This window comes from Ambystoma mexicanum, chromosome 6p, assembly GCF_040938575.1.
Source record: "Ambystoma mexicanum isolate Mex_15411 chromosome 6p, UKY_AmexF1_1, whole genome shotgun sequence".
NCBI classification, from domain to species: Eukaryota; Metazoa; Chordata; class Amphibia; order Caudata; family Ambystomatidae; genus Ambystoma; species Ambystoma mexicanum.
The window spans coordinates 1,526,821,120-1,526,837,482 of NC_090935.1; the positions used below are offsets into that span (position 1 = coordinate 1,526,821,120).

The 16,363-nt window shown below is 46.8% G+C and overlaps 1 protein-coding gene across 1 annotated transcript in view; it reads right to left on the minus strand.

The window, feature by feature from the left end:
• CORO2A (coronin 2A) overlaps positions 1 to 16,363 on the minus strand; it is a 633,746-nt gene that overhangs the window by 284,233 nt on the left and 333,150 nt on the right. Inside the window, exon 7 of the mRNA XM_069626393.1 lies at positions 7,570 to 7,674. Within this exon, the coding sequence (XP_069482494.1) occupies positions 7,570 to 7,674 (105 nt within the window). The remainder of the gene's footprint in view (positions 1 to 7,569; positions 7,675 to 16,363) is intronic.

The window sequence follows — 16,363 nt, forward strand, 5'->3', positions numbered from 1 at the left end:
AATACCCATCCATAACTCTCCTTATTTATTCTGCCTTTCGTTTGAGAGATATGTACAGAAAAAGCTGGGAACACATTTAGGTCTTCTGCAAGATAACGATGTAAAAAAAGAAATATATACAGCTTCCAACCTTCATCGCCCGCTTTTTGGGAAAGCACCAAAATATCTTACAATATTAACTTTAACAGTTGGTTGCAATCAACCTCATCATTATTCAGCTTGTGCAGAATCTTATTTTCTTCAATTGCCTCATTCACAGAATGGCATCAATTTAATTGTTCTGGGCCTCCTCGGGATCAGGTTCAGCAAAGCTGTTAAACAAAGTCAAAGTAGAGATCTTCTAATGTCCTAACCAACCTTATCCAATTTCTTCCCTGAGACGACCATGAGCCGACTATTAAGGCTCTGTACTGCGCCCACTTGACAATTAACTAGTGTTGGACCATAGTCAGGCAACACAAGTAGCTACTGAACTTGCTGATCCTATTGGGTTAAAGTAACCCAGGCAGAGACGGCGGATATCCTTATTGGTTGCTGGTTCTCTTCCTCGTTGGTGCCTTTACCGGCACTGCCTGCATTCGCCCACTTTTACCCTCGGTGACCCAGGTGAGTGCTGCATTTGGCTGACCCTCTTGGCTCTGTTCTTTTGAGGCCCCCCCAGGGCCGCGGTCCTTGCAGCTTTCCCTGTCCCCTCTCCTTCTTTCCATTTCCCTCTCCCTCCTTCCTCCCAGCCCTCCCGTGATTGGCTTGATCACCAGTCATTACTGACCTTCCCAGGGCAGCCCTCTGCCCGGCAGCCCCCTCGGCTAAGGGCCACGAGGCAAAGGGCGGCTCCTACAGTAGCGGCTCCAAGGCGTGTCTACAGGTGTCCGCAGGGGAAGCAAAGGAAGCCAGCAGCCAACAGACACCAACAAAACTGTAAGTGTGGCATGGGTGGGGTGTAGAGCAATTACTCTACTCCAGAAAGCCCTCACCACTCTACATCACCTCTCCATAACATAGACTGCCATAGAATTACGCCATGCATTCATAGAGACATTTGTGACCACATGCCTAATTCCATTCTTGGCCTGACTGTAAATGTTGCATTGCATTACGCACTAACACACTAGCCAATGTTAACTAGTGCCACACCTATACAGAAATGTTAAGATTAGCCCGTGTCATCTTTAGATAGGTGTAACAATGTTAACATGTGCCACACCTGGATGGAATTCTTAACGTTAGCTTGCGTCACATTTAGACGGGATTATGAATATTAGCATGTACCACACTTAGAAGGAATTCTTAGCTTGCGTCACATCTAGACGGGATTATGAATATTAGCATGTACCACACTTAAAAGGAATTCTTAACTTTAGCTTGCGTCACATCTAGACGGGATTATGAATATTAGCCTGTACCACACTTAGATGGAATTCTTAACTTTAGCTTGTGTCACATCTAGATAGAAATGTGAATGTTAGCTTGTGCCACACTTAGATGGAATTCTTAACGTTAGCTTGTGTCGCATCTAGATAGAAATGTGAATGTTAGCATGTGCCACACTTGGATGAAACTGTGAATGATGTAAGTGCAACACTTGACTGGAATCGTGATCACTAGTCTGCCTCACATCTAGACAGAATATTGAAAATGAGCAACAATGGAATAGTGAATGATAGCAAACATCAGACATAGACATAACTGCAAGGACAGCAATGCCAACTAACCAATCCACTAACAATTTCATCCCCCCGCATACACTTCTCAAACTCTAACCAAACACAGCCACAAGCCTAAAACTCAGCAATCTGCACTAACTTCACTACGCTGCAACAACAAAACAAACCCCACATAGACTTGCACAACAGCACACGACGACTACCGACAGTAAAACACCCCAAGCCCAGCCGACGGACCCACCGGGCTGAGGCTGCCATCAGCACATCACTGCTCTCTTGCACTTTTCCAGCTTATTCCCACTAACTCACCCCCCTCCCTCTTTCAGAGCCACCAGAGCAACAGGGGACCACTCCGGTGGTGATAGTGCGCGGTACAAATATCCTTTAACATTAACATTAACATTAACTCTCAAACTTAAGTGGTTTTCTCCCGTTCTAAAATTGCACTGTGAAAGTGTTTAAAATTGCATTGTGTAACCTAGGCCTTTTTCCCCACTATTCAGGACTCTCAAATATCGGTGTGTTTCTCCTGTTTCTAAAATTGCACTGCGAAAGTATTTAAAATTGCATTGTAAAACCTAGGCCTTCTTCCGAGCTATTCAGTACTCTCTAACTTAGGTGTGTTTCTCCTGTTTCTAAAATTGCACTGTGAAAGTATTTAAAATCTAAGCGCCGGTCATCTTGTTCAATTGTCAACCTGTCTTGTCTGCTTGCACCCTGTCCAGTGTCCTCCCTTCCTCTTCTCTCCTCTCCCTACCTACTCTATGGTGCTTTCTGTCTCTCCTATCTTTTCTAACTGCTTCTCTATCGACTATCCTGCTCTCCTCACTAAATCTGGTAGGAATAAGTTTAAAAAGGACATCCTGGTCTCGAACCCAGGCCTCCCTATCGCTGACACCTATACCAGCGCCTCCTCCAGGCAAACTTTTACTGACATCCTTTTTATCATTCCCTCGCCAGACCTATGGACTCTACATATGGTCTCTGTGCTCTCTCCCTTCTCCTCTTCTCCCATTAATGGTGGCACCTGGTGTTCTTCTCCTGCTGTCTTCCCTCTCCCCTCCATGGCTTCCTTGCCTACCCCTGCTGTCTCCACCTCGGTTACCTTGCCCTCTCCTTCTTCCTCTTCTGCCCCCCCCTCAGGCTTCTTCTACACCTCTGCAGGGCGTACCTCAGATTTGTACCCCTTCCCAGAAGTCTTTCAAGGATGGCAACCTTCTCCATATTGCCACTCTAAACTCTTGGTCAGCTGTCAAACACTCCTCTGACATCTGCCACCTCCTGAAGGAACTTGACCTTGATGTCCTCTATCTCACCGAGACATGGTTCATAGCCTGCTCTATCACAAGCTTTGACATTCTGCTCCCTGATGGCTGCAAGATACTCTCTGCACCTAGATCCAACCGTTCCAGAGGGGGTGTAGCCCTGATCTTCCCTGAGTGGATTCCTGCCTCTGTCATTCCTACGCAGGCCTACTCCTCTTTCGAATCCCTTGTCTGCACTCTCTCACTCTCTCCAGGCCATTCCCTTACTGTGGCTACCATCTATTGGCCACCTGGTCAGATCTCCGCCTTCCTCTCTGAGTGGGCGGATCTCCCATCTTCCCTCCTGGTCTCAACCACTCAACTCCTCCTTCTTGGAGACTTTAACATCCACCTGGATGCTTCCTGTCCTACCACTGGACTCTTTCTTGACCTGACTCACTCTGCAGGGCACACTCTGGATGCTCCGATCTCTTCAGACCTCCCCCTTTCGATCCCTCTCACCACTCCTCTCTCCTGGAGTCATCACTTTCTCCTTTCTTCCCATCTCACCCTCTCTACCCCTCAGGGTAAACCAACTCCAGCACTGCCACCTACCTTCTCGGTTATCCGACCCATGAAGCGTGTGTCAGTTGAGGCTTTCGATGCCCCTTTCTCCCCTTCTCTCCCCCTTTGGCTGACTCACACCCTGACAAAGCACTTTCCATGCTCCACTCTACTATATCTGACACTATTAATGTACTAGCCCCTGTCATGAGGAGCCACTTGAAGCCCCAAGCCAAGTGCAACTCTTGGTACGACTCAGACCTCGTCATCCTTAAATGAAAGTGCAGGATGGCTGAGTATAAATGGTTTGCTTCCCGCACATCCTCTGACAAAGTGGCCTGCCGCCTGCTCCAAAGGCAATACTGGCTCTCCGTCCACACCAAGAAGAGAGCCCACATCCAAGCCTGTGTCTCTGCGGCATCTAACAACTCAGCTGAACTCTTTAAAATCTGCAAGGAGCTGGCCAATCCTGCTGCAGTCTCTACCTCGCCTGTCCCCTCTCAGGTCCTCTGCATGGCCCTGGCTTCTCACTTCATCTCTAAAACTCAGGACATCCTGTTCTCTCTCTCTTACTCTCCTCCTCCTCCCTGCTCCTCCTCAGGCCCTTCTGTGGTCACCTCTCCTCCCTCCTTCTCTGCCTTTCCCCTTTTCTTCCCTGACAAGGTTTCTAGAGAAGTCAGATCTGTGAAAGTCTTGTCAAAACAGGTCCACCGCTGCTCCTCCAAAACCATCAAGGACCACATTGACACCCTGGCTCCTGATCTGGCTGATTTCTGCAACCACTCATTCACCACTGGAGTCTTCCCCTACCCCCAGAAGCACTCCCTTCTGCACCCTCTTCTTAAGAAACCCTCTGCTAATCCTTCCTGCCAGGCTATCGTCCAATCTCCATCACTGCCTTCATGGGCAAACTCCTGGAAAAGCTTGCCATCTCTCAGCTTAACCTTCACACTGAATCTGTGGGTTGTCTCCATGACCATCAGTCTGGCTTCAGAGTTGCCAGAAGCATGGAAACTGCTCTCCTGAACATCCGTGAAGACCTGCTCTCCAACCTTGACTCCAACACCCCCTGTGTTCTCATCTTACTTGATCTCTCTTCTGCCTTTGACACGGTCAACCATGCCATCTTGCTCAACCGTCTCCATGATAACCTGGGTATCACTGATCAGGCCCTGGCTTGGTTGACCACCTTCCTCTCTGATCGACCCTCCCAGGTCCAACTTGGGTCCTTTCTCTCCTCTATCTCTATCTCTACCTGTGGTGTTCCCCAGGGATCTAACCTCTCCCGCTGGCTGTTCAACCAATAGCTGGAACTTCTTGCCCACCGCATTAACACTCTCTGATCCAACTTTCGGTGCTATACGGATGACACCCAACTCATTTTCAGGCTCTCTTCCACCACTTCCTCTCCTTCTATCATCTCTGACTCTCTTTCTGCTATCCAGGACTGGTGTGCCGCCAATGATCTATGCCTTAATGCCAGTAAGAGCGAGATTCTCCTCATCGGCACACCTGCTCCCTCCTTTCCTGTCACTCTCTGGCCAGCCTCCCTTGGCCCTCTTCCCGCTCCCACCTGTGAGGCTAAAAACCTTGGGGTCATCTTTGACTCCACACTTTCCTTCTCTCCGCACATCTCTGATGTCTCCAACAAGTCACATTACCAGCTGCACCTCCTCAAAGGTATTCTTCCTTTCCTCTCCTTCCCCCAGAAGCTCACCGGCTCCAGAGCTCTGGTTCTCTCTATGCTGGACTACTGCAACAGCCTCTTTCTCAATGTGCCTACCTCTACTCTCCGCCCTCTCCAACTCATCCAAAACAGGACTGCGAGACTTGTCCTTGGCTTCAAGCCCAGGGACCGTATCTCTCCAGGGGTGAAATCATTGCACTGGGTCCCAGTGGGGGCGAGGATTAGGTTCAAAACCATCTGCATTGTCCACAAGGCCTTCTGGGGTCTGGGACCTCAATGCCTTCAACTCGCTCTTCCTAAATATCTTCCCTTTCGAGCTCTTCGCTCAGGAGGCTTGCTCAGGGGCAACACACTCCCCTTGGAAGCAAGACCACACGTAGCAACAGAGGTTCGATCCCCTGGTCCGCGCTGAGAAACATCTGGGTACTAAGCGCGTTATAAATAACCAATCATATCATATATCCACCTCCAACTCCCTCAGGGTCAGTCGCTTCTCGAAGCAGCAAGTTGGCGGTAGATCTCTTTCTTCTGCTGGGGCCTCCCTCTGGAACAGCCTCCTGGTCGCTCTAAAACTTGATGAGTACCACCTCTGGCTCCGGAAGCACCTCAAGACCTTCCTCTTTGCTTCTGCTTTCTCACCTCCTCTCCCCTGCTGATCTCCTGACTGAATCTGAAACTGCACTGGTTACCTGGCTACCCCCTGATCTCGGGCCAAGGTCACCTCCACGCCAGTTGCTCACCTGCATTGCCCCCTTGGCAACCGTTGCATTCTGGGACTGTTCTGTACCCTTACAGCCCCGACTAGCAATTGACACCCAATGGCTGCACTTACCCTTGCACTTGCCACCTGCTGGCCGCACTTGTATTTATTGTCTTTATTATCTTACTGTTATCCTATGTATTGCACTATCCCCTCCCCTTTCCCTCTGCACTTTTCCCCTTCCTCCTCCCCTGCACTTGTACGATCTCAATGTCACTTGGCCTAGTAGGATCATTGTCTTTGTCTCCCTCTGTTTCCCCTCCCATACCTCGTCGCGCCTTGAAACACCTGTGTATAGGCGCGTTATAAATGCCATATCATATCACATCATAATGCTCAACCAACTCATATGGAGGGATGGAAAATGCAATATTGATGCTACATTGTTCACATTATCAAGATTGATCAGCACGCAGCAACCCAGTCTACCATTCTGCATTCTACACACCCAGCCCACCCTCAACACGCCCAATATGTTCTCATTTTCAATACCATTATAAGCCCACGTACCACCAGGCCAATGCCTGCATTTCCAAATGAGTGTGGGACTGGATAGTGCCTGGGCACTCTAGCCACATTGAACCCGTCTCAAATCTTCATTATTATCATTGGGCCTTTGAGTGGATGGCTCTTGGGGGTGTTTACACGCACGATTCACTTCCTTATTATTCGCTTCTATTCTTACTAGAGTCTTTTCTAAATTATTTAAACATCTTCTTTGTTCGTCAGAATAGCTTGTAATGTGTTCAAAGTTTTACCAGAATACCTTGTGCGTGTCATCTCCTCTGGCTCAGGTTCAATTAACCAAGGCAGCCTTATTGCTAAATAACATATTTTCACTGTTTTGTGAATGCAATTTAATGTATTTATTGGTATAATTTCTAATTCACTTTTTTCTACCAGTGGGCCTGGGTCTGACTGCGTCTCTCTCGTTCTCTCTCCATTCTTAAATTTAAGTGTATGAGATTTTGATGGGGGCCACAAGCTGACAAGTATGAACTTTGAACTCACCTTTAAGGTTCTAAAGTCAATCATCCTGCTGGATTATTCCAAGTAGGAGTAGTACCCTATTGCATCATACGCGACAAAGTGTAGAAGAAAGGGGATTTTGTTTTCCATGAGGATCACACACCCTCTCTGGCTAAGTCTCTTTATCCCTTGTCAGAACATTAGACCCGTTTGTGTGTATCTCGTGTGCACATTTCACGCTATCTTACAGATTTAAACAGGGTATGTTGGGTTATTGGGTCATGCATAGCACGCATAGCTATCCTCTCGGGAGGATAGCTCAGGGGCACTGCGCTCGCCTTGGAAGCAGGACGACATGGAGCAACACAGGTTCGATTCCTGCATCCGCACTTAGAAACCTCTGGGTATTAAGCGTGTTATAAATAACCTATCATATCAAATCATTTAACCATTTAAATGGAATCATAGAGGGGGAGAACAAGGTAGTTGTTGCTGCAGTATTGATATGTGTAGATTGGACGTAACCGGGTTCTCTTCTTTGGGTAAGCTTCTAGATGTTTTAGGAGACTAGGTGTAAAGTGAGACAATGACACAAGTAAGAGTAATCACCAAAAAACAGGACCTATTGGTCAATTCAATCACTGCAGGAAATAATCACTTGTGATCGGTTACACAACTTACTCTGCCTGCCACGTACAGCATTTGCGTGTCTGCGTCATAAAACGGGAACAGCAGACCAGAGGACCCGTCCAGATCTTCTTCTTGTAAAGGCACAGAAAGGTCGTCCTGCAAGTTGAAGAATACATTATAGACACTTCGCATGAAAATATTGTCCCAAATATGGAGGGGGGGGGGGAATAAAGACACAATAGTTGAGTCAATGTTCAGATTACGAATCTAAACTGCATTGAAAAAATATATACTGCACACCAGACCTTAGAGTTTAAAATACCAGTGACAACCAACAAGAGATTTGCCTTTTCACCATAACTTCTTTGATATATATCTGAAATCTGTGTACGAGTCATTTTATTGTTTTCCATCTGCAAAGCACATATTTTCTTTTTAATGCCAAGACATTTTATATTCACAAGACAGAAATCGAGACCGAGACTAACACAAAGCAGAGAGTGTGAGAGAGTCAGAAAGAGTGAGCAAGCGAAACAGTGCGCGAAAGTTGGAGAGAATTTGTTCAATGGATATATTTTTCAGCAGCAGCACATCATGTATGTGTGTTGAAGGACGGCAAAGGACAGACGCTGCAGTCCGCGCAGTCCGTGGACTGCGGATCAGAGTGGACCGGAGAGACAGAGCGCCTAATTGGGAATTCAGGAAGGTAATCCCTTTATCTAACCTTCACTTTGAGACCGTGGCTTGCTGCCGGTTGCTCCTGGCCACTGTCATCTGGGCAGCTGTTGGGGTTTGCCACCACTGTTCTGCCGCTTCCAGGTAGCTTGCTATCCACTGCCCCATGCTGGTTCTTCTACTCCGCGGCAGAAGTTACTAATGCTCGGGCTGCGAGCGGTGCTCTCATGAGGCTGGTTCTGGCTGCAGGTTGCTTCCTATTGACTCTCGGAGAACAAGGAATTTAGAAACCTTGAGTGGTGTGCCGTCTACGCTGACCCTCTCGATAACTCTAACTGTGCTGATTAAATCTTGGGTCATGGAGCAGAGCTCCTCGGAGGTCTTGCAGTGTGTCCCAGTAGGCCATTGACTCTGTGGTCTCCTCCAGCACCTTGCTAAAAGGGTGTCTAGTGTTTAGTGTGGGCAGCGAAAGGAGGAGAGGGCGGAATGGAGCACTCTGAAAACCCCTAGACTCATGCTCATCTATCTGCTGTATATCCTGACCCTCTGATTACTCCTCCCCGCCAGTGTGCGTCGGTGTGAGTGCCGGTGAGCTTTGCAGGCGGGGCAGGGGGGAGAGTCAGACTTTGGCAGCTCCCCAAGCTGTTGAGGCGTTCCCTGCCTGCCTCTATTGCTCAGTGTCGTTAGGTGGGGCAGGTGGGAGAGACGGACTGTGGCAGCTCCTTAAGCTGCCGATGCATTCCCTGCACGCCATTGGTGCCGCCGTGCAGTGCCTGCAAAAAGGATTTGATTCAAAAGCCCTTTCAGGAATTGAGCTGGTCTCCTTGTTGGAATTAGCCTGGACTTTGGATCCAACAACCTGCTAAGCATAGCGGTCTTGTCTAAAAAAATCATTGGGGCCACAAAGCTCCGTAGATCAATAAGCCCACATACCATTGTAGCCCATTCCTCTCGCCTTGCATTGCTCTTATTCCTTCTAATGCATTGTAACTGTAGGGACAAGGACTAATTTGTGAACTTTTTATTCTAGGTCTTTTAATATTGGTGAGCATGTTTTAACCAAGACTTTGACTAGGTTCTTAAACGCTGTTTTATTAGTGTGTAACGCTCTTACTGTGATTGATTGTTATTTCCTTGTCTTAATTTAATGCACACATTCACTTTAACTTGCTACTCCACTGGTAACATGTCAAAACGTAAGGCAGCTGAACCCATTTCATTGGTGGGGAACTGCAGGAGGGCACATAAACTGCTCGAACGCTTAGATGGTGTTAATGTGTTAACCACGGAAATAAAGGGTATTCAGAATGGTATTGAAGGCCGCCATAACAAGATAATAAAAGACCAACCGCAAAGGAAAACTGTGGCGGCCCTAAATTGCGTATCTGTCATGGAGGATATAGAAAGTGTAGCCCCAGTATTAAAACCCTTAAAGCAAGTCCAATCTCACTTGTCCAGACAGCAGGGGAAATCGAAGGATCACATGGTGGTATATGAAATAGTTTGCTATGAGAGGCAGAAGCGAGGAAACAATTATGCAATCCTGATCATTGTGCAAGGGGGAGGGGGTGCCCAAGTAATTGAATTACATACGACTAACACGGACCTCCTATTCTTAAGTAGCTCACTACTCCAAGCAAAATAGGAGGCACCACTGAACAACAACAGGGAAAGTGGGAGGTAGAAGAAAACACCCATGACCGGGTTGAAAGGGAAGTGGAGTTAGAAGTCACAATCCCCATCTCAAATCCATTCCAGCTCCTGGAGATCAGGCAACCCATGAAAGGGAACAATAACAGAGCCGCTAGTGTCATTGACATAACCCCTAAAGGTGCCCAGAGTAAGATACAGAGAGCAAAGATCCAATCAAGCACAAGCATAGATGCAGGCATGAAAACTGAGGGAATCCCTCCCCCTAATCCCATGGGTACGGGGCAGGAAAATTCCTTGGTGGACCCCTTAGGGGAAGACTGCAGCCATGTTGAATATAGGTATTCCAACCTATAAAAATTCTGCAAGGAACAGTTTAAACTACTGGCAGCCGATATATTATATATCAGAGAAAGGCTGATATTACCCCTGCCAAAAGGGTCTTTACAAAATAGGAGCCTCTTACTCGACCAACCCTTACACATTTTACAGTCATGTAATCACCAAACAGCCCACAATATTACGACTGTCAATCATAACCAGGGAGAATCTAGTGCCCAGAGGGGGAGGTTGGGCAACTTAGGGTTACAGGGGAATGGGCCCCATTTTCTTAAAGGACCCTTGAATGTGGCCAGTGGTAGGCCACAAGGGTTGAGGGAGGTAAGGGGAGGGACCGTGGACCCCGGGTTGGGCCACACACATCCCACTATCAGAAACACCCCATAATCACACACCCCTGGATCTTAGAACCTAACACCACTCAACTGGGATTCAAGTCAGCGGGGAACCACCGCCTTAATCAGGGTGAGGGACCACACATGCACCCATCTAACTTAGATGGCGCAAGGTGTCACCAGATATGTCCATCAATTACTCTGCACAATGTGGGGAAAATGTCAGACGGGTCCTACGAACCACAAGAAGCTCTCATTAACAAGGTGACTCACTATTTAGGATCAACAAGAAGCTGAAAAACAGTCATAAGAAGTGACATAATGAAGGGTGTAAGGCAATGTTCTCCCAATAATGGCGATTACAAGATTGTGGTTTCCCTAAAAAATTAATGGCTGGTAAATGGACTTTTATCTATAGAAGCCAGCAAATATACACCCATGGGCTCAAGAATATCAATTAGACCATTGGTTGATAGTCAGATGGATGGTGATCGATTTGCTAACCATCCCTCCAAAGCTTGCACACCCACCCCAATGTACCCCATGTATATAAGGGGGACAAATACACTCCACAGTGGGGCCTGCATGGATCTGAAAGCAGTAGATTCACACAAAGCAGTCACCACACAAATGGACAAATGGTTGGGACCAGTGGGAGAGAAATTAGCTTAATCTCTTGGAACATTGCTGGTATTATGAACCATCAGACCGACTGGTGTGACTTTGATGGGGACACAATATCATCTACCTCCAGGAGGTCTTTTGGGTGCCAGCTACAAAGGGACCCAAAGGCAGTCTCTTTGGCGGTCTTGCCCACTGTATAAGCACAGCGCTTGACTACCAAATTATCAATATAGAATCTGGCTCCTGCGATGTACAGTATTTGGTATTGAGCTCTTCAGGCTTTCCACCTTTTTCTATCGGGAATGTGTACAACCGAGCCACTAACAAGGACTCGATAAGGCCATTGAATTAACGGTGGACCTCTTGGAGTCAAGATTGTGTCAGGACAAATTGGACCACAAGATAATATTCATAGGCAATTTAAATAGCCAAATAGAACCCCTCGTAAGTCTTGAGGGGGTTTGGGATGACCTGGCTGAGCTATGGGACATACGGCCATTGGACCCCCCCCCACAGAGGGTTAGAGCCCACCCATTGGCTCTTAGTGTTGCCACTATGCTTTTGGGTTTAGTGTCCAGGGCATGCAATGGCTGCTTTAAAAAAGATCAGCCACCAAGACATCCTTCGATGGCCCGAATGGCACCTCCCACAGTGCTTACATCTTTTTATCAATGAGAATATGGAGCAAAATAAAAGACTTTGAAATCTTAAGTACATCTGGGAGCGATCATAAGCCGCTCTTCCTGAAATTAACCAATATGGGAGACCACGAGAAAGATCATCATAGTACTACAAGCCAGGATGTCTCCATCCAGGGCCAATCAAAACAGTGTATAAGATTTGTAGATCTGGTCCGGGATACTGTAAAACCATACATCTATGATGCCATTTTGCCCCAGCTAGTACATCTTTCATCGATGGCACCCGAGGATCCCGACATTTTACACAATTTTTTATAGCATTAACGAGATTATCCAACCCTATGTCACCACTCCTAGCAAAAGAATTAGAAGCCGGGCAATCAAACTCCATCCATATTTTGATGAGGACTGTAGAATAGCTAAATCGGATATATTGAACTGTCTAAAAAAAAAAAAACGTCAAGGCCCAGACAAAACTGTGTTGAGTGCTTATAGGCCTAAACACAAAATAAATTGGTTACATTAAAAAAAGAGGTCCACTTACGGGAAGAATGGGGCAAAGTGCAGGAACTTCCAAAGCTGGAGATTCCCTCACATTTTGGAGGACAGTGAGTGGGAATTTTTCAGGGCATGAAAGGGGAGTGGTGGCAGAGATATCCCCCAGTTCATGGAAATAATATTTTCAAGATTGAGGGGCCCACCGCAGGAACCGGTTACTCTCCAACAAACCCAAGATGGCAGAAATACAAATGAACCATTACAACTAGAGCTAAGGGAGATATGTAATACAATATCTTCCCAGAAGTGGGTGAAGGCCCCGGGGCCTGACATAATATCCATTGACTGGTTTAAAGATGAATTACTGGTATGGGTGCCTACACTGTGGCTTATTTTCAATACATCCCTTAAACTGAATAGGGTCCCGCCCTCCTGGCAAAAGGCAACCATCATTCTGATTTATGAGAAGGGAGGGAGGGAAGATCCAGTTAACTATAGGCCAAATTCCCTACTCGATGGAGTGGCGAACGTTTTAGCAAAAGCCATTTATGGACACTTGCAACAGTGGGTCATTGAGGCCAAGGTGATAGACCATGTGCAAGCCGGGCTTTTGCAAAAAGATAGGCATCCTAGAAGAGGTATTTCGTCTCCACTTAATCATCCAGAAATATTCATTGCTGATTTATACAGCCTTCGTCGATCTTAGGACCAGTTGTGTGTTTAGGGCACTATTGTGGGCAACATGACCAAAAAGGGGGGTACCTGCTGGCCTACTACAAATAGTTATCCATCTCTATTCTAATAACACAGCCTTAGTAAGAGGGGGATAGGGGAGACTCACAGAACCATTTAAGGTATCGAGAGGTGTGAGGCAAGAATGCATCCTTGCCCCTATCCTCTTTCTGATTTATATTGATGAGGTGGTCCGGTATGTCAAGTTGCATTGCCAAGACTGTCCGAAATTAGGCCAAAAGGGATGCCCAATCGTTCTTTTTGCAGATGATGCCGTTCATCCATCAACATTTGCCAGCGGTTTTACGACTGCGCTGGAGGACTTTTCGGGCAAATGACTGGAGCACCAACTGGACATCCATATGGCAAAAAGCAAATCACAATTTTTTTGCCCAAGATTTAGCAAATACGTTAAATGCAGAATGGCAATTGACAGCACCATCTTGGAGCAGGTGAAACAATTTGACTATCTGGGAACTATCCTCAGATGTCCAAATCTAGCCTGTCTCTGGGGAAATATGGGGGAGGCATACTGAGATTCTTTTATTCTCACAGGCAAGGTCCCATTTCACCTGCCATTAAATTGTATTTAGCCCAAACCAAGTCTGCTGCAATGTATTGGGTAGAAATCTGGGGCTATTCAGACACCAACAAACTACAGAGGGGAGAAAGATTTTTTTTTTTAAATGGTTGGGTTTGCTTAAATCCTGTCCGAGTACTCACATTTATGCTGAATTGTGCCTAACATGAATTCAGAAAGAGGTCCTTTTTAGACCAGCCCTCTTTTGGTTGAGAGTGTGGTCGGTCCCAGAACTATATATCTATCGGGAAGCAAAAACGCATATCCTGGAGGCAGAGGGTGCAGGTCGTTTCCTTGCTTTAGGCATGTTAAAATCATGCTGGGAGATCTATGGCAGAATCCTCAGGGAATCACCCAGGGCGACATACCTAAAGCAAAAAACATCTCCCGTAGAATGATTGAGGCAGAGATGTTTAACGACTGCATGAGTTCTTCTGCTGGCACCCTCTATTTGTCCCATAAATCAGCAATGGGGTTTGAAAAATATATTGATCATGTCAGGCCTCCTTTGGCACGCAGCCTCAGATTTTCTCACCTCAACCTTCCATACCGAACAAAAAACTGGACCACTGATGGAACTGACATATGTCCAGTCTGTGGTTCGGCTAGAGAAACCCTACTCCATTTCCTTTTTTTCTGCCAGGATTATTGAGTAGCACGCTGTAAGATTTTAAAAACAATATGAAATAGGCATGGCATATGACGCACAAGTCTCACGCTTAAGCTTTTTAAAACTTGTGAGGGAATGAAAGTGGTATGCTGCCTAGCAAGTTATTTAGCACAGGCCTGGATTGTAAGAGCGAAAAGGATAAAAGATGGAATCCCTGTAATTTGATACCAAAGCTCCCTCTTAACGTGCCAGAAGCCCACGAGACTCTAACACCAGTGAAAATCCATTAACCCAAGATGGTCTGCATGGATTGCTCTGTGTACATGCCCTAGTCTACATCTGTAGGTCAAAATGTTTTACATTTGCTACTCATGTACTGATTTTAATGAATTATTCTGTGTTATGTTTGACTTGAATACTTAGGCTCTCATGCACTGTTCCCAATGAATTCGTTGTGACTAGGTATGTCTTTTTGTATACTCATGCTCCCAACATGTGTTTTATGGCACATGACTAATTGGTTGAATAACTTTGTAGGTGCCAAATAGAAAAGTGTACACCTGATAGAACGATTGGGTGCACAGCAGAAAGACAGTTATGCCCCTCTGCGCCTTGATGCCACTTTGGTGGCGAGATGTTGTACCCAAAGTGTATTTTTGCAGTGCATAGTCAGTGCAAAGTAATTTTGTACTGTTTTAGCACTGCAAAAATACACTTTGCACAGTTCCATGAATAAGGTTTTGTGTCGGCAGTGCAAAGTCACTTTTCAGCAGTGCAAAGTCCCTTTGAACGTGCAAAAAAGTCCATGAATCGGGCCTTAAGTTACCATGAGCCAGTGGTGTGCAGTCTTGTTTTTTTCTAAACAAAGCCTGCTTGTTCACGGCACAATCTGTTGTTGAAATATGTGGGGCTGTCCAAGGGGTCAGGGCAAATGAAAACTGTGTGCGGATCAGGGCGGCTACAACATCACTTACCAAAGTGCCTGCTCCAGTCAAGGGCCTTTTCATCTCTTGTCGCGAGTCGGCCTGGCTCACTGTCTGGGAGCACTGCTTCATTGATTTGTTGAGAATTGCTTCTGCCCATGCCAGGAGTGCACTGAGGAGAGGCACTAATTTCAGAGACTGTGTGGGAGGGGCAAACTTTCTTGTGTGGGGGTGTTAGGAAAGATTTCATATTGTAGGTAATTATCCTTCCATGTGGCAACCCCCAAACTATTTGCTGTTGTTTTACACCCTGATCTAGACTTTGCCAGAGAAGCACAGCCTTCCGCCGCACTCCTCTGGGCTTTCGCTCCATTCTTACAGGAAAATTGACATGCCCTTAAGACAGTCAGTACCGGGAAACGTTGTTTTCCGTAGTTCTTTTCTCATGTTGCAGATTTCGTGCAACATGGCACAAGAGTGCACCGTAACTTACATTACCACGCTCTTGGGTCTCTAGTCATTCCACAGGCCCTAGAAACTCTCGATGGATTTATAACGAACTGTGCAAGTATGTCACGGACGGGACTGGTGGCAGCGATCGTTTCTTTGTATTTTGAACTCCCTTTTGCCCTGTTAACCGCGCTTCTCGCGTTTGGCCAAAATGGGTGGCCTGGCTTCCAAAATGGCCATGCCACAAGGTTCTTTGTCCTGTCCCTTGACCGTCTTACCCCTTCACCTTCCCCAGGTCGAGCCGACCTGGGGCCATCCTTATTTGGGCATGTACTTTCCCGCGAAACACAGATGCTTTTGCGGGCTTCTGCATGCCTTGTGTGTGCCTCCAGGATGTGGGCTGGGATGTCTGGTCCCAATACACATCCTGGGTGCCAGAGAGTCTAGTGTGTCTTGAATGCCTGGGACCACCGTGGTCCGTGATAGGTCCACGTATGGTGTGAGTGTTTTGTGAGCAGATCTCCCATTGGGTCCTCTCTGTTTTGCCGCGAAGGGAACTTTGAATAAGAGGAGGCTGGAAACACCACTACCATGTCAATCTCCTGAGTTCTCACGAACGACGGATAAAGGAGCCAAGTATCCTGCAACTAAGAGGCTGAACCGAGGAATTGCTGCTGACCCGCTGAAGGACTGCTTCTCTGCACTGCTGTCGCCCTGTGAGACCATTCTGCCTCTAATCGAACGAGAAGGCCTGTACTGGTACTTCGACCCTTTGGAATAGTGGGAAC